Genomic DNA, 26803 nt, shown 5'->3' with positions numbered 1-26803 from the left:
CGATGCTCCTCCTTCCCATCTTAACTGAATTTTACAGGAGCACCATTGAGAGTGTCCTGACAAGCTGCCTCTCCATCTGGTATGGGAGCAGCCGAGCATCGGACTGGAAGTCCCTGTGAGAACGGCTGAGAGGATCAAAGGGGTCTCCCTACCATCGACTGGAGACTTTTATCAGGAGCACTGTGAACACAGGGCCCTTAGTATTATCAAGGATCCCACCCATCCGTCCAGCATCCTCTTTGACTTTCTACCATCAGGCAGAAGGCAAGACAAGAACGGCCAGGATGGGAAACAACTTCTTCCCTCGGGCCATTAGGCTTCTGAACTCCCTGCCGCATCGCATTCAAAGTGTAACTGGCTAATTTGTTCTGTACCTTACAATATTTAATTTAATGCACTTTTCTTTGTTTATCTATGCATGATTAATTTGTAGATTTAATTCTTACTTTCTTAAGTTATTGTGTGTTATGTGCTTTACTCCCTGGTCCGGAGAAACATTGTCTCGTTTGACAGTATACATGTATACAGTTAAATGACAATAAACTTGACTTAACTTGATTTGACTTGGCTTTGAACTTTGAACAAAATGTCCAGGCAAGGGTTATTTGCAGACAGAGTGCAGACAGCCCAGATGAGAAATAGCTTCCTTTTGCATCGCGATTCTTGGAACCATTTCACTTTCAGAGGTGTGATAAGAATAACAGAATGATGTGAAACACACCAACTAAGGGACAATTGCTTTACTAACTTCAAAGTATTATTGGTTGTCACCTCGTAGTTTTTACTGACGTGTAACACCCCTATTGTGAATGGCGATTGATCTTGCAAGTCCGGAATTCAAACATACACAGTTTATTAAATGGCCAATATCCATAACTGCTCTGTATAAAAAAGGAATTTCTCTGCTCAGCCTTCAGAACAATGGTGGGTGACAGGGGCCATGCTGTTTTCCTTGTGCACAAGTAAAATAAAGTATGTTTGAGGAATGAGTGCGAGATTCCAGAGTCCAGTTAACTGGCAATGACAGGGGAGGGCTCTGCCAACTCTGCGGCTGCACACCACGGGCAACTGGTCAAGGGATCAATTCCCACTGCTGTCTTATAACCCTCCCTTCTCTCCAAGGGGTCCAAGCTTGTCAAGTTAGGAAGGACAGAGATTTGTTTGGGGTGTCCACCTGTTCCGCCCTCCCCCTCGTTCAAAGGGCCGCTGACGCTCCTCGTCCAGGTTCATACACCTGTGTCCCGGGAAGAGTCAACGTCATCATGGTGAGGTCAAAGTAATCTCTTCGGATCAGTGAGGTCTGAACAAACCCTCAGTGATTATCTAACAGGGCTGAGGGAATCTCTGAAATATTAAATCACTCTCTGCCTTCCATAATCACAAGTTCCTGCAAGTATATACGGGCTGTATTGCCTTTGACTTTGATGCACCTGGGACAAACATGGGGTAAAATGGGATTTATACCATGCGTGCATGGGGATGGGGAATATGTGCAGACGCAACAGGTTGACATCGGAATATATACCGAGAGCATATGGGATATGGGGAATATGTGCAGGACACAGGTTCACTTGGAATATGGACACGGGTACACACAGGGGTAGACAGGTGCTACATATGGGACAACTGCTGGATATGGAAGGTGCAATACTCAGGGTCACACACACAGGATTAGACATACAATCCATATTGGGTGCACACGGACGTGCGTACAAAAGAGGTTACCAGCAGGCATGAGATTAGGGGTGCAGGTACCCATCAACGTTCACGTGTACACACACAGGGCTTCTTTGGTTATTACACACGGGCCTCACTGGGGCGAGAAAGCCTTGCGGGCCCTGCGTGGAATGTCCGCAGGGACGCGCAGCCTCACTGCAGCATGATGTCATTGAGGTTCTCCTGCAGCACCGTGTCCCTGACCGCCTGGAAGACGAAGCGAATGTTCTCGGTGTCGACTGCGGTGGTGAAATGGTGGAAGAGCGGCCGGCTACAGTCCCTCCGCTTGCCGCTGAAGCAATTGAGGAGGTAGCGCTGGACGTCCCCGAGGTGGTGGGGCCGTCCCCGAAAGTCTGGGAAGTAGTCGCCGATGTTCACCGTCTTCACCTTGGCCTCCAGCAGGTCGGTCTTGTTCAGGAAGAGGATGACGGAGACGCGGGTGAAGAGCTTGTTGTTGACGATGGTCTCGAAGATGTTCATGGACTCAACCAGGCGGTTGGTGCACCCGTCCTCCAGCAATACCTGGTCAAACTCACTGGAGGACACCATGAAGAGGATGGAGGTGATGCCCTCGAAACAGAGGAACCACTTCTGCCTCTGGGAACGCTGGCCACCCACATCCATCATCCGGAAGGTGATCCCCTTGATGAGGAAGTCGTATTCCACGATGCCTTTAGTGGCCCTGCGGGCGAACAGGACGTCCTGCTTGCTGGGGAGGTAGTTCTACAAGACAATGAGACATGCTTTTGGTTAGCATCAGCTCTGGACACGGTGGCCTTCCCGAAACAGGGAGTAACACGCACTGGAGGAACTCAACAGGTCAGGCAGCTTCTATGGAGGGGAGTAAACAGCGGACGTTTTGGGCTGAGACACGTTATCAGGACTGGAAAGGGCAGGGACAGACCCTAGAATAAGAAGCTTGGGGTGAGAAGCTGGAGTACAAACTGGCAGGTGAAAGGTGAGGGGGGAAGGTGTACGTGTGAGCTAAGGGGCGTGGTGAAGTAGAAGCTGGGAGGTGATAGGTGGGAAAGGTAAAGGACTGAAGAAGAAAGAATCTGATAGGAGACACACGAGATTCTGCAGATGCTGGAAATCTTAAGCAATGCACAGAAAATGGCGGAGGAACTCAGAGAGTGGGGCAGCATCTATGAAGGGGAATAAACAGGTGACATTTCTGGCCGAGACCTTCATAATGTTGAATGTTTATTCTTTCTGTAGATACTGACCAACCAGCTGAGTTTCTCCAGCATCTGAGGCCTCTTTACGCAGCAGAATTCCCCCTTTACATCAGGGAGGCGGGGTTGAAGTGATGCATAGAGAAGTACTGAGCAAATAGCCTGAGCTTTTATTTCTTCTACCAAAGTGATTGACCATATAATTCCTGACACGATATTCTATCTGCCACTTCTTTGTCCATTCTCCTAATCTGTCTAAGTCCTTCTGTGGCCTCTCTCCTTCCTCAAAACTACCGGCCCCTCCACCTATCTTCCATTTGTCTGCAAATGATACGTTTTGAAATCCTCGCAGACCGGTCTATACGGTAGTATTTGGATAGTAAATGTTTGTAATAACCATACTATTTAGAAATGATGCTATTTTTAAATTGTCTTTTTAAAAATCAATGGTATTAAGATGCTTCCTTTATTTCAATTGGCTATACTTTTGTTAAGAAAAAATAATGAATACACGTAAGTAAGCAACAGGATTCATCCTTTTTCTGTGAAGAATATCTGTAATTATTATTACTAATTCATTAATCAATGACAATCTTGGTTCAAAATTACCATGACTTGTTTTGGAAGATTATCGTTAATTTGGGAGCACACTCTGAAAAAGGCCCATCACCCCTGTAAATGAGATAGCCAGACTTTTTTCCAGAGATATAAATGTCTGATGTTAGAGGTCGGGCAGTTAAAGGTGGAGGACTGTGTGGAGAGGAACAGTCAGATTGATCTTAAATAGTCAGAACAACATTGCAGGCCAAAGGGCCTGCACTCGGTTGTCGTATTTTATGTTCTAAAGTGAGAGGAAGAAAGTTTAGAGGAGATGTGCAGGGCAATTTTTTTTTTAAACAGAGATGCCTGGAACGGGCTTCTGGTGAGACGGGTGGAAGGAGATACAATCATGGTGTTTAAAAGGCTTTGAGAAAGACACATGAATCTGCGGCGAATGAAGGAATACGGATCGCGTACAGGCAGAAGGGAACTAGTTTAATGTGGTGTCATGCTCAGCATGGACACAATGGTCTGAAAGGCCTCATTCTCTGTACGTACCATGTTCTATGTCTCTGCCTTCACGGGGACACACTGGGAGTTGCCCTGTTTGCCCGCTGAGGGCAACTGTTGCAGCCCTGACTCTCTGGGTCACCCAGGATGAACAACAACCCCCACATGTTGCCCGGCTGAGCTGTGGGTTAGTCCGACCGACACCACGTTTACGCACCGCCAGTGCGGAAACTTGAAAAAAAGCAGCAACACTCACCGGCTGGCCGATTCGATCCAAGTTATCCAGGAAATACTGTACCGATTCCGCCTGTGAGGGAAAAAAAGGGAGACGCAATGAAGGAGGGGGGTCTGGGAAGGAGGGGGTGGGGATGATGCTTGGTTTTGTATCGGCTTATCAATGTCAAAGGTACCAAGATACAGAGGAAAGTCTGTCTTGCACACTCAAAATGCTGGGGGAACTCAACAGGTCAGGCAAAATCTATGGAAATGCATAAACAGTCGATGTTTCAGGCCGAGACCCTGCTTAAGGACTGAGAAGGAAGGGGGAAGGGATGTTAGCATTCATTTCAACTGGACTAGAATATAAGAGCAAGGATGTAATGTTGAGGCTTTATAAAGCACTGGTGAGGCCTCACTCGGAGTACTGTGAGCAGTTTGGGCCCCTTATCTGAGAACGGATGTGCTGACATTGGACAGGGTTCAAAGGAGGTTCACGAAAATGATTCCAGGATTGAAAGGCTTGTCATATGAGGAACGCTTGATGGCTCTGGGCCTGTATTCGCTGGAATTCAGAAGAAAGGGGGAGGGAGGATCTCATTGAAACCTACTGAGCATTGAAAGGCCTCGATGGAATGGATGTGGAGAGGATGTTTCCTATGGTGTGAGAGTCTAGGACCAGAGGACGCAGCCTCAGTATAGAGGGGCGTCCTTTTAGAAGGGAGGTGAGGAGAAGAGAGCGGTGAGTCTGTGGAACTGGCTGCTGTGGAGGCCAAGTCACTGGGTGTATTTACAGCAGTGGTTGATAGATTCTTGTTAAGCGATACGAGGAGACGGCAGGAGATTGGGGCTGAGAGGGAAAATGGATTTTATAAGTCCATAAGATGTAGGAGCAGAATTAGGACATTTGGCCCATTGCGTCTGCTCCACAGTTTCATCATGCCTGATCCATTTTCCATAGCTGGTTCACTAGTATTTCACAGGGGACCGACCACCTCTGGTCTACACATTCAGTGAAACACACATAACACAGAAACTGCTGGATGAACTCAACAGGTCAGGCAGGAGGAGACTAGGCCTCAGTGATTTGGGCTGAGGCCCTTCAACAGGACATCTCTTGTGTTCCTGGTCTGCATGTTACCCGGGTTAGGGAGCATGGCTTCTGAAGAAGGGCTGAGCGAGCTGGGGGCTTTCACCTTGGAGCGAAGGAGAATGAAAATATAGAGGTGTGTACGATTTATACGAGACACAAATCGAGTGGAGAGCCAGGGGCTTTTCCCAGGGTGCCAATGAGGACATGTTTTTATGGTGAATGGAGAAGATGTCCGTGGTAGATTGTTTCTATAGTACGTTTCTGGAGTGTACACCTGGGGTGTTGGCTTTGGCTGATATATTAGGGGCATTTAGACATTTAGATAGGCACATGGATGAAAGAAACATTTTGTGTGGGAGGGAAGTGTTAGGTTGATCATGGTGAAGGTTAAAAGGATGGACAGGTGAAATATGTTAGATATGTGGGTTATGACCAAAGGAAAAATGGCTGGAGTCGCTTAGCACTTTAGTGCAAGGGCGTTTATTAGCTGCGTCAAAAATCAAACTTAAAAAATAGTGAAAAGAAAACTGCCAATATTTATGAAAAGATATATGGCAGAAAACACAATAATAGCTTATTCTTATCTTGTGTGTACCCTTGATCTGTCTTTCCCACTGAGAGCGATGAACCCCATTTATCAGGCACCAGGACGTACTGTCTTTAATTACCCACAAAGTTAACTCAAGGCTACACATGATGCATCCCACAAAGTAATTACAATCATGTTACAAAATAAACAGAAGGATCTACATTAAATACAAACAACATATACACATTTACACATCCCCATTACTAAAGAAATAGAATATTCCCTGTGTATGGCGGGAAAGGCACCATAAAGCTAACCCCTTATAAGAATACGCCGGGGAAGGCATTGAAGTGTGTCTACTCAGTACAACGGCAGCAGCTTGTGTGTGTGTGTAACGAATGTGTTTACCAAGCGCAGTCCATCCCAAAAGGACATGGGACAAGGCAGCAATCACGTTCTGCTTAAGTATAAAGAAGGAGCAAGTTATCTAAGACTGGAAACTTCAGTACGGAGACATGCATCTGCACCACACCTAGTTAGATATCCCACCTAGTTAAATATCCCACCTAGTTAGATATCCCACCTAGTTAAATATCCCACCCAGCTAGATGTTCCATCTAGTTAGATATCCCACCTAGTTAGATGTTCCATCTAGTTAGATATTCCACCTAGTTAGATGTTCCATCTAGTTAGATATTCCACCTAGTTAGATATTCCATCTAGTTAGATATTCCACCTTGTTAAATATTCCACCTAGTTAAATATCCCACCTAGTTAAATATTTCACCCAGCTAGATGTTCCATCTAGTTAGATATTCCACCTAGTTAGATATTCCATCTGGTTAGATATTCCATCTAGTTAGATATTCCACCGAGTTAGATATTCCATCTAGTTAGATATTCCACCTTGAGGTTACACAAGACTTCCTTGTAACAGCGCTGGAGGCCAGAGAGGGAGGGGAACTGGGAATTAAGATACCTTGGGTAGGTGTTCCACAAATCAAAGGTGTTCCAATGAAGAAGAAGCAATGCTTCACTGGGAGTTTGAGGAGTTTTGGTATGTCACTGATGTACCACAGAGAGGATTCTGACTGGCTGCATCGCCGTCTGGTCTGGGGGCTCCAGTGCATGGGACTGAAAGAGGTTGTCGAGGGTTGTGGATTCCGTTGGTGCCATCATGGACACAAGCCTCCCCACAGACTTGTTTCAGGTCAGAAGATGTAATGTCTAAGTGAAACGTCAACTGTCCATTTCCATCCAGGATATCTTCAAGAGGTGGAGCCTGAAGAAGGCAGATTCCGTCACTGAGGACCCTCACCACCCGGGACGTGCTCTCTTCTCATTTCTATGGGGAGGAGGTACAGGAGCCTGAAGATCCACACTCAATGTTTCAAGAACAGCTTCTTCTCCTCCACCATCAGATTTCTGAATGGTCCATGAAACCATGAGGGGTCTCAGCCCAAATTGTTGACTGTTTATTCCTTTGCCTGGGCGCTGCCTGACCTGCTGAGTTCCTCTGGCGTTTTGCGTGTGTCACACTAACTCACTTTTGCACTATTTATTTAGCGTTACAGCGTGGAATGGGCCCTCCCGCCAAGCCAGGCAGCCCTGATCTGACCCCAGCCTAACCACGGGACAATTGACAATGACCAGTCCAGCTACTGACCGGGAGGAAACCGGAGCACTCAGAGGCACCACACAAACTCATCGGAAGGAACGTACAAACTTGCTTACAGAGGCTGATGAAATGGAGCTCTGAACTCCGACGCCCCGAGCTGTAATAGCGGTGCACTAACTGTGACGCTACCGCGGTGCCCCACGAATTCTTTTGTAAATTAAAGTAATTTTTTTATGCCTTGCAGGTGTACTGCTGCAAATTTCATGGCATATGTCAGCGGCAATAAACATGATCCTGATTCAAAGCGACTACCCAGTGGGCGTTTGGTTGATCAAGGGTCGTGGTGCCGCCCTGTGAGCACTGAGCGTAGGTCCCCTGCTTTGGAGTCACATCTCCTGAGGCTGCAAGGGGTCAGTGGCGGGCTGGTGTGGAAGGGCGGATCAAAGATTCTCGAGGGAAAGATCCCTTTGAAGGGGGGGGTGTGGAGGGGAGCAGAATATGGCCTGGTGGTGGAGTCATTTCCTAGATCATTTTCTAGGGGAGATGAAGCCACCGGGTATATTTAAGTCAGTGGGTACAATTAAAGAGGAAGTTAAAAGGCTCTTGTTTAGAAAAGGCCTGAAAGGTTACAGGGAGAAGGCAGGAGAATGGGGTTGAGAGGGATAATAAATCAGCCATGATGGAATGGCAGAGCAGACTCGATGGGCCAAATGGCCTAATTCTGCTCCTATGTCTTATGGTGTTATGGTCACCCACCTTGCTAGGCACCCTGGGAGTTGTAGTCTGACCATATAGGATTCACTGCCAGTAACGGCTGCCTCCATTGCAGCAGAAATGTCTGACTAATTTTATTTTGCTTTTGTTTGGACGAGAAATAAATTGAGTGTCTGACTGGAATAACAAGGCATTTTTTGCAGCATTCCTTAGAAAAAAAAATCACTGGTTTGGCAAACATGGAGTCAGCAGCTGATTTTATCATGAGCCAATTAGATGGGCTCCTTCCTGTTTTCCCCTCATGAGCGAGAAGGCCCTCTCATACTCACTGCTGGGAATGGTTAGTTACTCACCGGCCCATAGGGTCGGATTTTTTAATCCCACCCACCAAAGCACTGAATTGGCAGAACAGATTTCTGCATGTATTACTTTTAAGGCAAAATATACACTCAGTGGCCACTTTACTAGGTACACCCGTATTCCTGCTCATTAATGCAAATATCTAATCAGCCAATCACGTGGCAGGAACTCAATGTATAAAACCATGCAGATGTGGTCAAGAGGTTCAGTTGTTGTTCGGACCAAACATTAAACTGAGGAAGAAATGTGATCTGAGTGACTTTCACTGTGGAGCTATTGTTGGTGCCAGATGGGGTGGTTTGAGTATCTCAGAAACTGCCGATCTCCTGGGATTTTCACGCATAACAAGCTCCAGAGGAGGGGTTCCCAATCTTTTTTCTACCATAGAGCCTTACTGTTAACTGATGAGTCCGTGGACTCCGAGTTGGCAACTCCTGCTCTAGAGTTTACAGAGAATGGTGTGAGAAACAAAAACAAATCACCCAGTGAGGGGCAGTTCTGTGGGTGAAAACGCCTTGTTCATGAGAGAGGTCAGAGGAGAATGACCAGACTGGTTCAAGCTGACAGGAAGGTGACAGTAACTCAGATAATCACACGTTACGACAGTGGTGTGCAGACGAGCATCTCTGAACGCACAACACGTCAAATCTTGAAGTGGACGGGTCACAGCAGCAGAAAGTCACGGACATACACTCAGTTAGGTACAGGAGGTACTTATAAAGTAACCGCTGAGTGTGGAACATCGAACAGTACAGCTCAGGAACAGGCCATTCAGCCCACAATGCTGTGCTAAACTAATTAAGCTAGTAATAAACTAAACCCTTCTCTCTACACAGCGTTCATGTCCCTCCATTCTCTGTACAGAGCCTCTTCAATGCCTCTATAAAGATGAGAGCTTCTGCAGATACTGAAAATCCTGATGAATGGTCTCAGGCCAAAACGTCGACTATTTATTCCTCTCCATAGATGCTGCCAGCAGCATTTTGTGTGAGTTAAATGCCTCTGTCATATTTTTCTCCGTTACCACCCCTCCCGGCACATTCCAGGCATCCGCTGCCCTCTGCGTAAAAAACTTGCCTCACACACCTCCTTTGAACCTACTCCCTCTCACCTAGTTTGACCTTGGAGTAAAGACACTGGCCATCTATCACTGCTCTTCATGACCTTGGAAACCTCTATCAGGTCTCCTCTCAGCCTCTGCTGCTCCAGAGACAGCAACACAAGTTTGTTCAGCCTCTCCTTTGGCACATGCTCTCGAATCCGGGCAGTGTCCTGGGAAAGGTGTAACCTTTATTTGAAATTCAAACTTTGGAGAAGATAGATTCGCCCCAGATACTGAGAACCAGAGGCTTAGGCATCGCTCCAAGTACTGCAAGTACAATGAATCACAGTGGCAGCTGTTAACCAGAGAAACTTTGCCACATATTCTCCTGGGTGGAGCAACACCTCACATTCCATCTGGATAACCTCCAAACTGATGTCAACATTGATTTTTCTAACTTCCGGTTATTTCTCTCCTTCTCTTTTTTAATATTCCCCCTTCTGGTTCCCATTTCACCCTTTCTCTTCTCCTCATCTTCCTATCACCTCTCTCTGGTGCCCCTCCTCCTTCCCTTTCTCCTGTGGTCCACTGTCATCTCCTAGCAGAGTCCTTCATCAAAGTTCAAAAGTGAATTTATTATCAAAGTCAACATTCAGTATCTCACCATATACAACCCTCAGATTCATTTTCTTGCAGGCATTGAAAGCAGAACCGAGAAATACAACAGAATTGATGAAAAACTACACACAAAGATTGACAAACAACCAAAGGCAAGCAATGTAAATACAGTACAGTGTAAAAGTCTTAGGTACATACATACAGCAAGGGTATCTAAGACTTTTGCACAGTACTGTAGTAATTTTATGTATTGCATTGTACTGCTGTGGCAAAAAGACAATTTCATAACATGTGAGTGATGATAAACCTGATATGGGTCTCTATTGTGGACAGAGAGTGGGAATGGGACAGGGAGAGGGGAATCATGATTGGAAAAAAGGGAAGGGAGGGGAGAGGTAGCGGGAAGCACCAGAGAGACATTCTATGATGATCAATAAACCGATTGTTTGGAATCAATTGACCTTGCCTGGTGTGTCTGCACCCACTTCACTCCCCCCCCACCCCGGCACTCCTTCTCTGCCACCTGTGCCACACCCCTCCCGCAGCACCCCACCCTCGCCATTCCCGACATCCTTTGCTCCTGCCAGATTTGCAAACTCGCTCTCCGCTCCACATTGACAAATACAGTAGTGTGCAAAAGGCAAGAAGGTATCACAATAAGCTGTAATAAGTAAGTAAATATATAATGCTGAGAACATCAGTTGTAAAGCCTTTGAGAGCGAGTCCATAGGTTGAGGAATCAGTTCGGTGTTGAGGCGAGTGAAATTATCCGCGCTGGTTCAGGATGGTTGAGAGGTAATAACTCTTGAACCTGGTGGTGTGGAACCTAAGGCTTCTGTGCCTCCTTCCCGATGGCAGCAGTGAGAAGGGAGCATGGCCTGGATGGAAGGGGTCCTTGATGATGGAGAATGCTTTCCTATGGCAGTGCTCCTTGTACATTTGAAGATGTGCTTAATGGAGGGGAGGGTTTTCCCTCTGGTGGACTGGGCTGTATTCACTACTTCTTGCAGGTTTTCCATAGAAGAGTACAGCACAGGAACAGGCCATTCGGTCCAGAGTGTTGTACAGACCCAGCTAAAAAGCAAATCAAAAACAGCCAACTCTAATCCCTCCTACCTACACCATGTCCATATCCCTCCATCTTCCTCACATCCATGTGCCTATCTAAACGTCTCTTAAAAGTCTCCAATGCATTTGTCTCTACCACCATACCAGGCAGCACATTCCAGGCATCCACCACTCTGAGTAAAATAACTTACCCCTCACATCCCCCTTTGAACCTACCCCTTCTCTTCTTCAATGCATGGCCTCTGGTATTAGGCATTTCAACCCTAGGAAACAGACAGTCTGTCCACTCTATCTATGCCTCTCATAATGTTATAAACTTCTATCAGATCTCATCTCAGCCTCCGACACTCCAGAGAAAACAACCCAAGTTTATCCAGCCTCTCGTGATAGCACATGCCCTCTGAACCAGACAGCATCCTGGTAAACCTCTTCTGCACCCTCTCCAAAGCCTCAATGTCCTTCCTACAGTGGGGTTACCAGAACTGTACACAACACTCCAGATGTGGCCTAACCAGAGTTTTATAAAGTTGCAACATAACCTCTTGACTTTTGAACTCAACGCCTCGACTAATAAAGCAAGCATTCCATAAGCCTTCTTAACCACCATATCAACCTGTGTAGCCACTTTCCAGGAGCCATGAACTTGGATCCCAAGATCTCTCTGCTCCACTGTCTCCTTGCATTTGCCCTACCAAGGTGCAACACCTCACACTTGTCCAGGTTAAACTCCATTTGCCATTTCTCTGCCCATATCTGCAACTGATTATATATCACACTTTACCAGTCTTCTACACTATCCACAACTCCACCAATCTTGGTATCATACGCAAACTTACTAACCCTCCCATCTACAGTTCCATTCAGGTCATTTATATACAAAGTCCCTTCAACCACCACCTTCTGTCTTCTATACAGAAGGAGATGGTGATGGACTACAGGAAGACTCAGCCTGTACAGCTCCCTGTTACTATTGATGGTGAGGACGTGGACGTTGTGAGGACCTACAAGTACCTGGGGGTGCATGTGGATGACAGACTTGAGTGGAACACCAACCCAGAGGCTGGGTACAAGAAGGGCCAGAGTTGCCTCTACTTCCTGAGGAGACTGAAGGCCTTTGGAGTACGCAGGCCTCTCCTTCACATGTCCCTTCAGTCTGTTGTCACTGGTACAATCTTCTATGCGGTGGTATGCTGGCGCAATGGCATCACCAAGGGTGATGCCAACAGGCTCAATAAACCGATTAGAAAGGCTGGCTCTGTTATAGGAGTCAAACTGGACACACTGGAGGCTGTGGTAGAACAAAGGACACTATGGAAAACCCCGGCAATGCTGGACAATATTTCTCACCCTCTGCATGCCACCTTGACTGAACAGAGGAACACTTTTAGTAATACACTAAGACAACTGTGCTGCTCCAAAGAGTGCGATGTGAGGTCATTCTTACCCTCGGCCATTAGGCTCAATAATAAGTCAACCTATAGCTGGGGAAGTGATGACCTCCTTCTGTTGGGCTGTTTGAGGTAAGTCATTTTTTATTCTTTCTTACTTCTCTTCTGATATTTGTATATTTGTATATCTGTGCACTTGTAATGCTACCGTGACACTGTAATTTCCTTTGGGATCAATCAAGTATCAATCTATCTAGCTATCTATCTATTCGCAAGCTAGTTCTGAATCCAAACAGCCAATTCACCGTGGATCCCGAGCATCTTAATCTTCTGGTTTAGCCTCCATGAGGAACTTTGTCAAACACCTTACTAAAATCCGTGTGGACAACATCCACTGCCCTACCCTCATCAGTCTCTCTAGATACCTTGTTGAAAAACTCAATCAAGTTGGTAAGACATGTCCTGCCTTACACAAAATCATGCTGCCTCTCCCTAATTAGAGCATGGGTTTTCAAATGCTCATATATCCTGTCCCTATGAATTTTATCCAGCAATTTCCCTACAACTGACGGGAGACTCACCAGTCTATAGTTCCCAGGATTTCGTTCCCTTCTTAAATAGAGGTACAACATTAGCCACTTGCCAGTCCTCCAGGACCTCACCTGTGCCTAGAGAGGACATGAAGATACTGGTCAATGCCCCAGTAATCTTGTCTCTTGCCTCCTTCGATAACCTGGAGTAAATCCCATCAGGCCCTGGGGTCTTATACACCCTAATACTTATACACTCCGTACTGATCTCCTAGTCCTCCATGTCCTTTTCTTTGTGAAATACTGAAGCAAAGAACTCATTAAGTATCTCACTCACATTGTCTGCATCCAACCAAATGTTCTTGCCTTTATCTTTGAGTGGTCCTACCCTCTCCCTAGTTATCCTTCTGCTCTTGATGCATGCATAGAATGCCTTGGGATTCACCTTAATCCTCCTGGCCAAGGATTTTTCATGACTCCTCCCGGCTTTCCTAATTCCCTTCTTTAGTTCTTTTCTGGCTTCTTTATAATCCTCAGGTGCTTTGTTTGATCCCGACTTTCGAAGCTTTGCATACTTTTCCTTTTTCTTCTTGACTAAATTCATCCCCTGTCTGGACAACCAAGGTTCTCTTATCTTTCCATCCTTGTCCTTCCTTCTAACATGAACATACCCTTCCTGTACTCTGTGCAATTGATCTTTTAATGCCCTCCACACGTCTGATGTGGAATTGTCAGAAAAAAAATGCGTTCCCAATTAACTCCTTTTAGTTTCTGTCTAATATGCTCATCATTTACCCTACTCCAATTTAAAACTCTGCAGAAAGGACCATACCTATCCTTTTCTATAGCTATCCTAAATGTTAAGGAGTTGTGGTCACTGTTTCCTGACTGCTCACCCACTGAAAGTCATCTGGCCAGTTTTGTTACCCAACACCAGGTCCAGTATATTCTTGGGCATTGGTGTTTCCATACCAGGCCATGATGCCACCAGCCTGTATACTCTCCACAATTGATCATCCAGAATTGGATGATCAGCCATGATCATAATAAATGGCGGTGCAGGCTCGAAGGGACGAATGGCCTACTCCTGCACCTATTTTCTATGTTTCTATGTAATGCATCTATAGAAGTTAGTCAAACTTTTCAAAGACGCGCTGAATCTGTGCAAACTTTCTAAGGAAAGAGAGGTGCTGTCGTGCCTTCTTTGTAATGGCATTTACATGCTGTCCCAAGACAGGTCCTCTGATAAAATAACACCAAAGGACAGATCCTCCGACACGATAACACCTTTTTCACCCCCTTTCCTCTTCCATCCATCAACTATCAACTCCTTTCTTCATCCCCCCCTCCCCCACTCACCCACCCACCTTCCCCCTCACCAGGTCTCACCTATCACCTTCTTATTCTGGCTACTGCCCCCTTCCAGTCCAGTCCTGGTGAAGGGTCTCTGCCTGAAACATCACTGGTTTATATAGTACTTCTGATGCCTTGCATTGCACTGCTGCCACAAAACACATTTCAACATTTCCTCTCACATTCCAAAGAAATACAGGTTAAGGTTAGTAAACTGTGGGCATGCTCTGTCCCAGCACAATCGGCACTGATTTGAGTTGTTGCAAATGACGCATTTCACTGCATGTTTCAATGTGTATGTGACAAATACAGCCAACCTTTATCTTTTTTTAAAGGATCAGTCTTTGATTACATTCATACTGAGACTGAGAGGTTCCTGGACATTAGGAGTGTTCCAGGATGCAGGGATTGGGTAGGAGGTAGAAGACCATCCATTGTCTTGCAGACAGGCTCTTGAGGTACCCAACCCTAATGGTCTTATAAAGAACCACTCACATTTCATTGGCTTTTGAAGGTGAGTCTCTGTGAAGATGGACATGTCTAGTAACCAATGCATGAACATGGGGGGGGGTGGAGCAATCAGAACAGGAAGTGATGCGATGAAACATCCAGGCATGTGCCCATGTGGAGTTGGCAACTCTACTGGGTCTCAAAGAGGAAGATCTTCAAAGGCATGTGAGGGAGCAATGTGACTGAGAGAAGAAGGATAGCTATGTGATGACATGGGCTGGCTTGATGGATATAGGCTGAGAGCAGGGAAATGAGACGAACTTAGGTGGGAATCCTGGTCAACGTGGACCAGAACCAGATGGGCCAAGGGGCTTGTTTCCGTACTGTATAACTCTATGAACGATAGAAGATCAGAGAACCTCCAACATGAATTCACATTCCTTGTCACCAGCCCCTTATTAGTGTTCACTTTATTCCAGAGGTGGTTTATTCTTGGCACTGCCAGTGACGATCATGGTGAAAGGTTCCACCAGGACATTGCGGTCATGAAGAAACGGTATCAGGGCAACTAGAATCCGTCAGTACTGGCTGATTATTGTTGGACACTTAAGTGAGAAGCCTTGGATAATGAGTACAAATGAAAACCATCAACAAAACATCTTTAGCTTTGCGGAACTATTGCAAAGCATCAGCGCCGTTATGCAATTAAACACATTATATTCAATAAAAGTTAATTTCTTGTTTCTCCAAATTCCGACATGATACTAGTCTGAAATTATATTTGTGTTCAGCTTCAAGTGGTCTATTATAAACAAAAAAACATTCTGGTGAAGCAACATTTTTGAAGAAAATTGTTGCCGAGTGTAATCTTGTGCCATATAAAATTTACCACAGTTTTCGAGAGTTTACATCCTGTCTGGTCTGTATACAACTCCAGATTCACACAAATAGGATGAGCTCAATTCATTTTGTGGACAATTAATAGCAGAGAAAATGTTGACTTTGTCTCTGCATATTTTCCTTGAGGGTATAATTATTGTTCAATTTTCTAAGGGCAAGGGCTCCATATCCCAACTCCATTGATAAATACATCACCTTTAAAAGCTGTGTTAATTTTTTGGAATAACTACTGACAGTAAGATCTTAAGATATAGGAGCAGAATTAGGTCATTTGGCCCATCGAGTCTGCTCCATTTCCTTCTCAGCTTCAATCTCCTTCCTTCTCCCCGTATCCCTTCATGCTCTGACTAATCAAGATTCTATCAACCTTTGCCTTAAATATACCCAAAGACCTGGCCTCCACAGGTAACTGTGCCAATGAATTCCACAGATTCACCACTCTCTGGCTAAACCAATTCCTCCTCATCTCCATTCTAAATGGATGCACTCTATTCTGAGACTGCGTCCTCTGGTCTTAGACTCTCTCAAATTAGGATATATCCTCTCCAGATCCACTCTATTGATGCCTTTCAATAATTGATAGGTTTCAGAGGCCACCCCTCACTCTTCTGAATTCCGGTGAGTACAGGCCCAGAGCCATAAAATGCTCTTCACGTGACAATGATACACACACAAAACACAGGTCAGGCAGCATCTATAGAAATTAATAAATAACCAATGTTTCAGGCTTAGTCCCTTCATTAGGACTGGAAAGGAATGGAGGGAGAAGTCAGAATGTGAAGGGGGCAGGAGGACAGGCTCGAAGGTGATGGGTGAAGGCAAGCTGGTGGGGGAGGGCGGATGAAGTAAGAATCTGGGAGGTGACAAGTGTAAAAGGCAAAGATCTGGAGAAGAAGGAATCTGATAGGAGGGGAGAGTGGACCATGGGAAAAAGGGAAGGTGGAGGGGCACCGGGGGAGGAGGGTGATAGGCAGATGAGGAGAAGGGGGAGAGGCCGGAGTGGGGAGTAGAAGAGGGAAGGGGAGGGGCAAAATTACTGGAAGGAGAAAGCAATGTTCAAGCATTCAGGTTGTAGGCTATCCAGATGGAGCACGCGAAGTTGCTCCTCCAACCTGAGAGTGGCCTTGTCGTGGCAGTCCACACAAGAGTGTGAATAAAGAGAACTAAGAAGCTTGTTGCACCTACTTCTGGGAGTGGATTGGTGGCTGTCCAAGTTCTTGTACAAACAGGGGAAATGAGTCTGTGATTATCCAGGGGATAGAGCATTCCTGTTTATCTAAACAGATGGTCGCTGCCCTCGCTGAGAAACCTTGTCAGGCTGATCAGACTCCAGGGAGATAGAACGTCTTTGGTCCCCTAATCTGAGGAAAGACATTCTTGCCGTAGAGGGAGTACAAAGAAGGTTCACCAGATTGATTCCTGGGATGGCAGGACTTTCATATGATGAAAGACTGGATCGACTAGGCTTATACTCTCTGGAATTTAGAAGATTGAGGGGGGATCTGATTGAAACGTATAAAATCCTAAAGGGATTGGACAGGCCAGATGCAGGACGATTGTTCCTGATGTTGGGGAAGTCCAGAACGAGGGGTCACAGTTTGAGGATAGAGGGGAAGCCTTTTAGGACTGAGATGAGGAAAAACTTCTTCACACAGAGAGTGGTGAATCTGTGGAATTCTCTGCCACAGGAAACAGTTGAGGCCAGTTCATTGGCTATGTTTAAGAGGGAGTTAGATATGGCCCTTGTGGCTACAGGGGTCAGGGGATATGGAGGGAAGGCTGGTACAGGGTTCTGAGTTGGATGATCAGCCATGATCATACTGAATGGTGGTGCAGGCTCAAAGGGCCGAATGGCCTACTCCTGCACCTATTTTCTATGTTTCTATGTTTCTAAGTTGCTGGAACTGCCAGCCCTACTTCTGAAGGTTTTATCTATTTATTGTCCTCAGGGTACCTTCATCCCAGAGTCAAAGACTTGATGGAACAATGTACACTGATAAGACACTGCTGGGCTGGTATACGGTTAGAGCCAACTGTCAAGTGAGCCAATCCTTGAGCTCTGAGGGTAGTTTTTCCTTTTAAAGACCTCAGGAGAAGGATGTTTATGCAGTGTAGGAACACTGGTCCACCTTCCTTACGGATCTCTGCTGGGATCCCATCAGGACTGGTGGCTTTGCCATTTTTCAGGCCCTTGACAGCATCATGGGCATCTTCATTCAGCAACCACCGATAGACAACCCCTTATGAGGAAATCATACTCAACTCGAGTGATAGCACTGCTACACATGACACCGAGCCCCTCCTCTCCCAGATGATGCCTGTCCCACAGCAAAGTTTCCTGAGGAACACTTATGTGGCACCAGCACACAGAAGTGACTTGACCTGCGCGGTTTGTGGGAGTGTTACCATGCGCGAAAACCAGTCACGTCACATCTGTGACAACCGTTACGACTCTAGGTCACCCAGTGGGGTGAAACTCTCAGTTCTGGTGACCCACGTTCAGTCCTGACTTCCGGCGCTCTCTGTGTGGAGTTTGCATGCTCTTACGGCGACACTTCCCCTGCATGCTTGGGTCTCCTCCCACGTCCCGGGGCGGCACGGTTAGCACAACGCTGTTGATACAATTATTTTGTGTTTTATATTTGTAATTGACTTAGATCACTTTGTAGCGATCCGTTTTCACTTCGATATGAAAGGGTCTTTTACTATTGTTCAATACCCAAAAAAGCCAAATTAAAGCGACTGTGATTCAATGTTGTACAGCAATAAAACATGAAAACTTCCAAATGGGGGTGAATACTTTTTATAGACACTATGTATAAATAATATGTGCACACTTGTGTGTGTGTGTGTGTATATATATGCTGCAGTGAGGACAGACAGGAGGGGTAGTCATTTTCATCTGAGTTGCATAGAAGCTTCTCGATCTAATTAGATAGGTCTTACCCTAGAACATCTTCCACCATTTTCAAGCCATTTGTGGGAACTTCTTCCCACAGAAGGTGATGAACCTCTGGAATTCTTGGCCCGGGACAGCTGTGGAGTCTGGATCACATGTTCTTCTTTCAGACTATTTTTTTAAAATTGTAACTTACAGTATTTTTTTAATGTCTTGCACTGTACTGCATTCCTCAAAAACAACAAATTCTGCTCGCTCCTCCATGACGTTTACTCGGCTCTGCACTGAACTGAGGCTGAGGTTGTGGCCTGCTCCGCAGTTCATGTCTGGCGACTCACTTTTGTCTCAAATGCTATTTGCTTACCCAGATATGTGTGATGTGGTTCATTTTGGTAGGTCAAATATGATGGCAGAATATAGTATTAATGGTAAGACTCTTGGCAGTGTGGAGGATTAGAGGGATCTTGGGCTATGAGTTCATAGGACGCTCAAAGTGGCTGCGCAGGTTGACTGTGGTTAAGAAGGCGTATGGTGTATTGGCCTCATCAACCGTGGAATTGAATTTCGGAGCCGAGAGGTAATGTTGCAGCTATATCGGACCCTAGTCAGGCCCCACTTGGAGTACTGTGCTCAGTTCTGGTTGCCTCACTACAGGAAGGATGTGGAAACTATAGAAAGCGTGCAGAGGAGATTTAGAAGGATGTTGCCTGGATTGGGGAGCATGCCTTATTGAAACAGGTTGAGTGAACTCGGCTTTTTCTCCTTGGAGTGACGGAGGATGAGAGGTGACCTGATAGAGGTGTATAAGATGATGAGAGGCATTGATCGTGTGGATAGTCAGAGGCTTTTTCCCAGAGCTGAAATGGCTGCCACAAGAGGACACAGGTTTAAGGTGCTGGGGAGTAGGTACAGAGGAGATGTCAGGGGTAAGTTTTTTACACAGAGAGTGGTGAGTGCGTGGAATGGGCTGCCGGCAATGGTGGTGGAGGCGGATACAATAGGGTCTTTTAAGAGACTTTTGGATAGGTACATGGAGCTTAGTAAAATAGAGGGCTATAGGTAAGTCTAGTAATTTCTAAGGTAGGGACATGTTCAGCACAACTTTGTGGGCCGAAGGGCCTGTATTGTGCTGTAGGTTTTCTATGTTTCTATGCTTACTTTTATTAGTTGCACAATTTGTGTTTTTTTTTCTCTGTCTTCACATTGGACGTTTGACTGTGTTTTTAATCAGTTCCTTTGGGTTTCTTTCTTTTGCAGCTGCACGTAAGGAGACAAATCTGAAGGTTGTACAACGTATACATACTCTGATAATAAATTAACTTTGAAATTTCAGGCCATACCTCAGTGATAATAAACCTGATTCTGATTTGGGGATATTTAACGAGGAGGCGGATAAGCATTTGAAAAGATCGGGGAGTTTTGGGCGACGGGGAACTGGGCTGATGAGGAGGTGAATCCAGTGGCAGATCAGCTGTAGTCATATTGAATTGTGGGACAGGTTTGAGGTGCTGAGTGGCCTGTTCCTATTTTCTTGGGACATTTCTCAACATGGAGGCCGTTTGGTCCTTCAAGTTATGTTACTACACCCCTCCTTAACTCCCCGTACCCGCATGGCGTACTCCCTGGGTATTGTGGACTCTCTCTACACTTCCCACTGGCTCAGTTAAGCAGCCAGCATAGTCAAAGATTCCCCCCCCCCCACCCCCCCTAGACATTCTCTCTTCTCCCCGCTCCCATCGGGCGCAAGATACAAGTGCCTGGTATCATGTACCACTAGTATCTAAGGCAGCTTAGTAGCTTTCACACTTTATTCTGTATTTCTATTGTTTTACCTTATTCTAGCTCAATGCCCAAATCAGAATCAGGTTTATGATTTAAACTGTACAAGCAAGCTTTTCAATGTATCGAGGCAATAATATACCAATACCAAGACCCTCATACTGTGGGGAGAAGTCTGTTGGAAACACAGGACCACCCCCTTCCCCAAACACAGACCTTTCCTGTCAGGGGTTGTTACAGCTGCCCAGGCCGCTGGAGTAACACATCTCCATTTTCATGTCCAACAAGGTTTGGTTGGGTTTCTTCTCCCCATATTTCAGTCTTGCACGAATGGAACCGTCACGTCCTTCAGCTGTGCACTGCAGGCCTCTTGGCCTTTGGAAGCAGGCCTATTCTCTATGTACAAGGTCACAGTAACCATGGTAACCATGCCACACTGGAGTTTATGGGGTCTCTATGTCCGTGTTAAAACTCACAGTGTTTCTCCTCATTACGTTACCTCAAGGCCAAGAGTAGGCCGTGACACTTCCAAAATTATAGCGGGATCGGGGCAGGAGGGGTTCAGACTGGGTGAGGGGTGACTGCAGACAAGGAGGGGTGGTTTAAAAACAGGCAACTGGATAAGAGGGGGGTGAGAGTGTGGGCTTGTGATTGCAGACAAACAGGAAAAGGAAGGGAAACAGGATGCAAACGGGGCAAGACACAACAAATCAGTCGCAGTGTCTGCCAGAATATCGATAAAGCACCAGGAGTGAGGTAAAGGATTAAAAATCAGAGAGGGAAGGAGAGGGAGGGAGAGAGAGAGAGAGGGAGAGAGAGAGGGAGAGAGAGGGAGAGAGAGAGAGAAGGAAAAAGCAAGAGAGAGAGAAAAAAGAGAGACAGAGGGAGGCAATAGTGAGAGGGAGAGGCAGTGAGAGACAGAGAGAGAGACTGACACAGTGAAAGAGAGAGACACAGACAGAGATAGTGATCATCCTCTCTGCTCAGAAACATGGATCTCAGTTCTCCTCTCCCCGTAGGATTTCGCTCATTAAATCTCCCCTTCTGCTGTGTCCATTCCAAAGTAACCTACCCCAGCTCATATAATCATTCCTCCTGGCTTGAATTCTCTATCCTAGAGATACAACATGCCATTCGGCCCACATTGTCCACGCTCCCTTTTCCACTCCCATTTCCCATCAAATAGGGCAAAGTGCACAGTGCGGAGTAGTCTGTTCCGGTCCTTTGACCCACGCCACCCACCAATCCCCTGATTTAACCCAGCCTAATTACGGAACAATTTACACTGACCAATGAACTGACCACCCGGTACGTTTTTGGACTGTGGGAGGAAACCAGAGCACCCGGAGGAAACCCACGTAGTCATGGGGAGAACGTACAAACTCCTGACAGGCAGTAGCGGGAATTGAACCCGGGTCGCTGGCACTGTAAAGTGTTCTGCTATGCACAACGCTACCGTGCATCCCCGTGTGAAATCAAGGCTTGGCAAAGGCAAGCGGTGGTGGGAGCAAGGAATGTCGGAATGCCTGATCGATTTAAGTGCCGGACCGAATTGGAAAGGTCAGGTAGGGGGCCGAATCATGGCGGCTGGGTCCAGGCCACAGAGGGGTCCGAGAGTGAGGAGCTAGCCGATGTTTGGATGATTTAGGTGTCCAGAGGTGAGGCGAGGGCCGATCCTGCCAGGTTCTGCTCACTGCTCTACAATGGTCACTCAGCTCCACGCTGAACTGAAGCTGCGGTCTGCTGCGGCTGCAGTGAAGCACGGCTCCATGTCCTTCGTAAAACTTCAGTTCCGAATGCTATTTGCTTACCTTTATTGCTTGCACAATTTTATTTTCTCTCTGCGCACTGGGTGTTTGACTGGCTTTTTAAAAAATGGGTTTCTTTCTTTTGTGGCTGCCTGTAAGAAGACGAATCAAGGTTGTATAATGTATACATACCTTGATAAAAGTGTGCTTTGAACTTTGACAGATACATGGGCAGGAAAGGTCTGGAAGGAACTGTGACCAATGCAGGCAAATGGTACCAGATTGGCCATCTTGATCAGCATGGACCAGATGGGTTGAAATACCCGTTTTTGTGCCGTATGGCTCTGCAACTTCCCAGAGTGTGACTGGGAGAGGAAGGGAATTGTATTTATTTATTTATTTAGAGGTACAGCATGGAATCGGCCCTTCTGGCCCTCGAGATGCACTGCCGGCCATCCCTGATATAACCCTAGCCCAATCATGGGCCAATGTACCTCCTGTACCTAATAAAGTGGCCACTGAGTGTACGTTCATGGTCTTCTGTTGCTGTAGCCCGTCCACTTACAGGTTCAATATGTTGTGCATCCAGAGATGCTCTTCTGCACACCACTGTTGTAACGTGTGGTTATTTGAGTTAGTGTCGCCTTCCTGTCAGCTTGAACCAGTCTGACTTTTCACCTCTGACCTCTCTCATTAACATGTTTTGATCCACAGAACTGCTGCTCACTGGATATTTATTGTTCTGTTTTGTTTTTCACACCATTCTCTGTAAACTCTAGAGACCGTTGTGTCTGAAAATGCCAGGAGATCAGCAGTTTCTGAGGTACTCAAACCACCCCGTATGGCACCAACTATCATTCCACCGTCAAAGTCACTTAGATCACATTTCTTCCCCATTCTAATGTTTGATCTGAACAACAAGTGAACCTCTTGAACATCTCTGCATGCTTTTATGCATTGTGTTGCTGCCACAGGATTGGCTGATTAGATAGTTGCATTAATGAGCAGGTGTACAGGGGTATCTAATAAAGTGGCCACTGAGGGTAGAAAGCAGCTGCAACAACCACAAGCCTCTCCGTCACTCTCGTCCTCCACAGCCCTTTGAAAACAGACATCAAGCCCAGTACTGTAACCACCTCCAGGATAATGACACCTTATTCCTCTCTCACAGTCTCCACGGCTGAATTACTCACCCTCCAGGGACTACAGTTTGATGCTGTGGTTTTGGGCGAGCTGGCGCTTTCCTGTCTCTGAAGGGTTCGGTGAGGTTTTGAGTGAAGCGGGAGGCCTGGAGGCCAAGAAGCCTGGAGACGGAGCGTGAGCCCGCGATCGACTCCGTTTACCAGCGATTAAAGCAGTGAGGAAGATTGAAATCAACAAGAACGAGAGCGGAAGGCGAGTGGGCGTTCAGCGCCGTCTGCGGTGCGAGTGACCGGTCTCTCACTCACTCTCAATTGCTGCTCCTGGAGGAGGGTGCCTATGTTTGATTGCTCTCTCTCTCCCTCCTCTTTCCCTCTCTCTCTGCCCCCCACCTCTCTCTCTCTCTCTCTCTCACTGTCTCTCTCACCCTCTTGCTCGCTGCTTCCAGAGGAAGGTGCTTTCGTTCGACTGATCATTCTCTCTTTCCCTCTCGTTGGTCGCTGGTGGAGGATGGTGCTGGAACGGCTGTAGAATAAAGGTCCCCTCTTTTTAGTTGCCATTTTGTGCGATTTTGATCGGTGTGGAGTGGCTGCAGCCTCCAGTGAACGAACAACACAGTGCGAGATTGAACAGAAACTGAACATTCCTGGACTGTTTCATTGAGTGCCTGATTTGATATTTTATATTCTGCGTGTTTGCTCTTTTTTTTGCTTTTTGTGTGATTTTTAATGTGCATTGGTGGCTAGATTTTTTTTCTTTGAATGGGTTCCCTGTTTTTCTTTGTTTCAGGGCTGTCTACAGGAAGACAAATCTCTTCCCATACATACTGCATGCATACTTTGATAATAAATGTATTCTGAATCTTTGAATCTTGAATCTTTACACCAAAACTATTCCCCTGATTGTTTGAGTCAGCCTGTAGTTATTATCTGAAAGCAAAATTTCATCTGGGCCCCAACCACTAACAACTTCCTCAGACACAGAGAAATTGGCACTGAGAGCGAGTTTGAATTCTTAAACCATTCATCCTTGAGCGGTTGAAAAATTCACATGAAGTGTAATTAAGTGAAAGAAATTAATTAAGGCCTACGCATGACTTCCCGCCCCCTCCCACGCCCCCAACCCACCAATGCCTTGAGACCAGGCAAAGCAGCTGTGATTGAAAGAGAGTGTGAATATTGACTGGAACACCACCTCAAAGAGCTGCCTGTATAACCAGCCTGCAGCAGTCAGGGTCCAGAGTTGCGGTCTTAGGGTGATGGGGAAGTCGTTGTCAGAAGCGTTTCTCTGAAACGATCTTCAAAATGCTATTTCGGAGACCTTAAACACAGGAGATTCTGCAGACGCTGGAAATACAGAACAACCCACACAAAATGCTGGAGGAACTCAGCAGGCCAGGCAGCATCTACGGAAATGAATAAACAGTTGCCGAGACCCTTCATCAGGACTGAGAAAGGAAGGGAAGATGCCAGAGTAACATGGTGTGGGGAGGGGAAGGAGGATAACTGAAGGGTGATAGGTAAAGCCAAGTGGGTGGGAAAGGTAAAGGGCTGGAGAAGAAGGAATGTGATAAGAGAGAAGAGTGGGCCATGGGAGAAATGGGGAGGAGGAGGGGCACCAGCAGGATGTGATAGGCAGGTGAGGAGAAGAGGTTAAGAGGCTGGAGTGGGGAATAGGAATTGAAATGGCTGGCTACCGAGAAATTCAGCTTTTTGTAGTTGCAGTGCAGATGCTTGATGAAGCAGTTCCCCAATTTATGTCGGGTCTCAGCAATGTACAGGAGACCTCATCGGGAGCATCGGTACAGTAGATGACCCCTAACAGATTTGTAGGTGAAGTGTTGCCTCACCTGGAAGGACTGTTAGGAGGCCTGATTGGAGGTGAACGGGCAGACGTAGCACTTCTGTCGCTTGCAGGGATACATGCCAGGAGGGAGAAGATCTGCCTCTTTGTGAAGTTATTCCTTTTAATGTCTGCCTCTCCAGCTGTCAAAACTACAGAATAAAACTCCCTTCCAAGTGTTTCATTCTCTCCTCAGCCTCACCTTCGACCTTTGAACCCCCAAACCCTTCAGAGCCCTGTAACCTCCTCCAGCCCAGTAACTCACCAAGGGCGCTATGGCAGCATAGCAGTGACGCTGTTACAGCTCAGGCTGTCAGAGTTCAGGGTTCAATCCCGGTGTCCCGCCTGTACGTCCTCCCTGTGGAACGTGTGGGTTTCCTCCGGGTGCTCTGGTTTCCTCCCACAGTCTAAAGACGTACTGCTTAGTAGGTTAATTGGTCATTGTAAATTGACCTGTGATTAGGCTGGGGTTAAATAGGGGGTTGCTGGACAGTGGGGTTCACAGGGCCGGAGGGGGCTTTTCCGCATTGTGTCTCTAAATAAATAATGCATTCATAAGTTCACAGGGTTCGGGGGCACAGACATTTTTCTTAGTGATCCCTAGCTCATCCTTGGTGTGCTTTCCTTTCCCTTGTCATGAAGTATTTTGGAAACTTGCTGCTCAGGCCTGATGTGTAAGTACAGCTGGCTCTATCTGTTGGTGGTTCTCTGATCGCGAGCTTTCCATATTTCTTCTGTACACGTGCGGGTAAATTGAAAGATGTGATTGAGCTAGAGAGGGTGCAGAAAATAGTCAAAGGTGCCTGGACAGGCAAGTCTGAGTTACAAGGAGAGGCTGGATAGACTGCAACAGCTTTCTCTGCAGTGAAGGAAGCGAAGGTTGAGACATTTATAAAATCACCAGTGCCAATAGTCATAGTCTGTTTCCCAGGGTGAGGGGATCTAAAACAAGAGGACATACTTTTAAGGTAAGTTCAAAGTTCAAAGTAGTTTTAGTATCAGGGTACGTATATGTCGCCCTGAGATTCATTTTCTTGCAGGCATTCACAGTAGAACAAAGAAATACATTTACACCTCGGACTTCAACTACTACACAGAGTCTTGTCATCTTCAGAAGTTTTCTGATGACTCTGCATCAGCAAGGGAGATGAGGCTGAGTACAGGTCTACGGTAGGAAACTTTGTCACATGGTGTGAGCAGAATTATCTGCAGCTTAATGTGAAAAAGACTAAGGAGCTGGTGGTAGACCTGAGGAGAGCTAAGGTACCGGTGACCCCTCTTTCCATCCAGGGGGTCAATGTGGACATGGTGGAGGATTACAAATACCTGGGGATACGAATTGACAATAAACTGGACAGGTCAAAGGACACTGAGGCTGTCTACAAGAAGGGTCAGAACCGTCTCTATTTCCTGAGGAGACTGAGGTCCTTTAACATCTGCCAGATGATGCTGAGGATGTTCTACGAGTCTGTGGTGGCCAGTGCTATCATGTTTGCTGTTGTGTGCTGGGGCAGCAGGCTGAGGGTAGCAGACACCAGCAGAATCAACAAACTCATTCGTAAGGCCAGTGATGTT

General features: G+C 46.4%; 1 protein-coding gene across 1 annotated transcript in view; it reads right to left on the bottom strand.

Annotated features, from left to right (window-relative positions):
• Positions 1–444: 444 nt before the first annotated feature.
• The window catches only part of LOC134354136 (guanine nucleotide-binding protein subunit alpha-12-like), a 33626-nt gene continuing 7267 nt past the window's right edge, over positions 445–26803 (bottom strand). The window contains exons 2-3 of the mRNA XM_063062938.1: positions 4198–4248; positions 445–2439 (exon numbers count right to left, since the gene is read on the bottom strand). Coding sequence (XP_062919008.1) covers positions 1870–2439; positions 4198–4248 — 621 coding nt within the window. The 3' untranslated portion in view covers positions 445–1869. The remainder of the gene's footprint in view (positions 2440–4197; positions 4249–26803) is intronic.

The sequence above is a fragment of the Mobula hypostoma genome, chromosome 11 (genome assembly GCF_963921235.1).
Source record: "Mobula hypostoma chromosome 11, sMobHyp1.1, whole genome shotgun sequence".
Taxonomy (NCBI): Eukaryota; Metazoa; Chordata; class Chondrichthyes; order Myliobatiformes; family Myliobatidae; genus Mobula; species Mobula hypostoma.
Note: the sequence above shows the minus strand (reverse complement) of the source record. Positions and strands in the feature narration are given on the sequence as shown.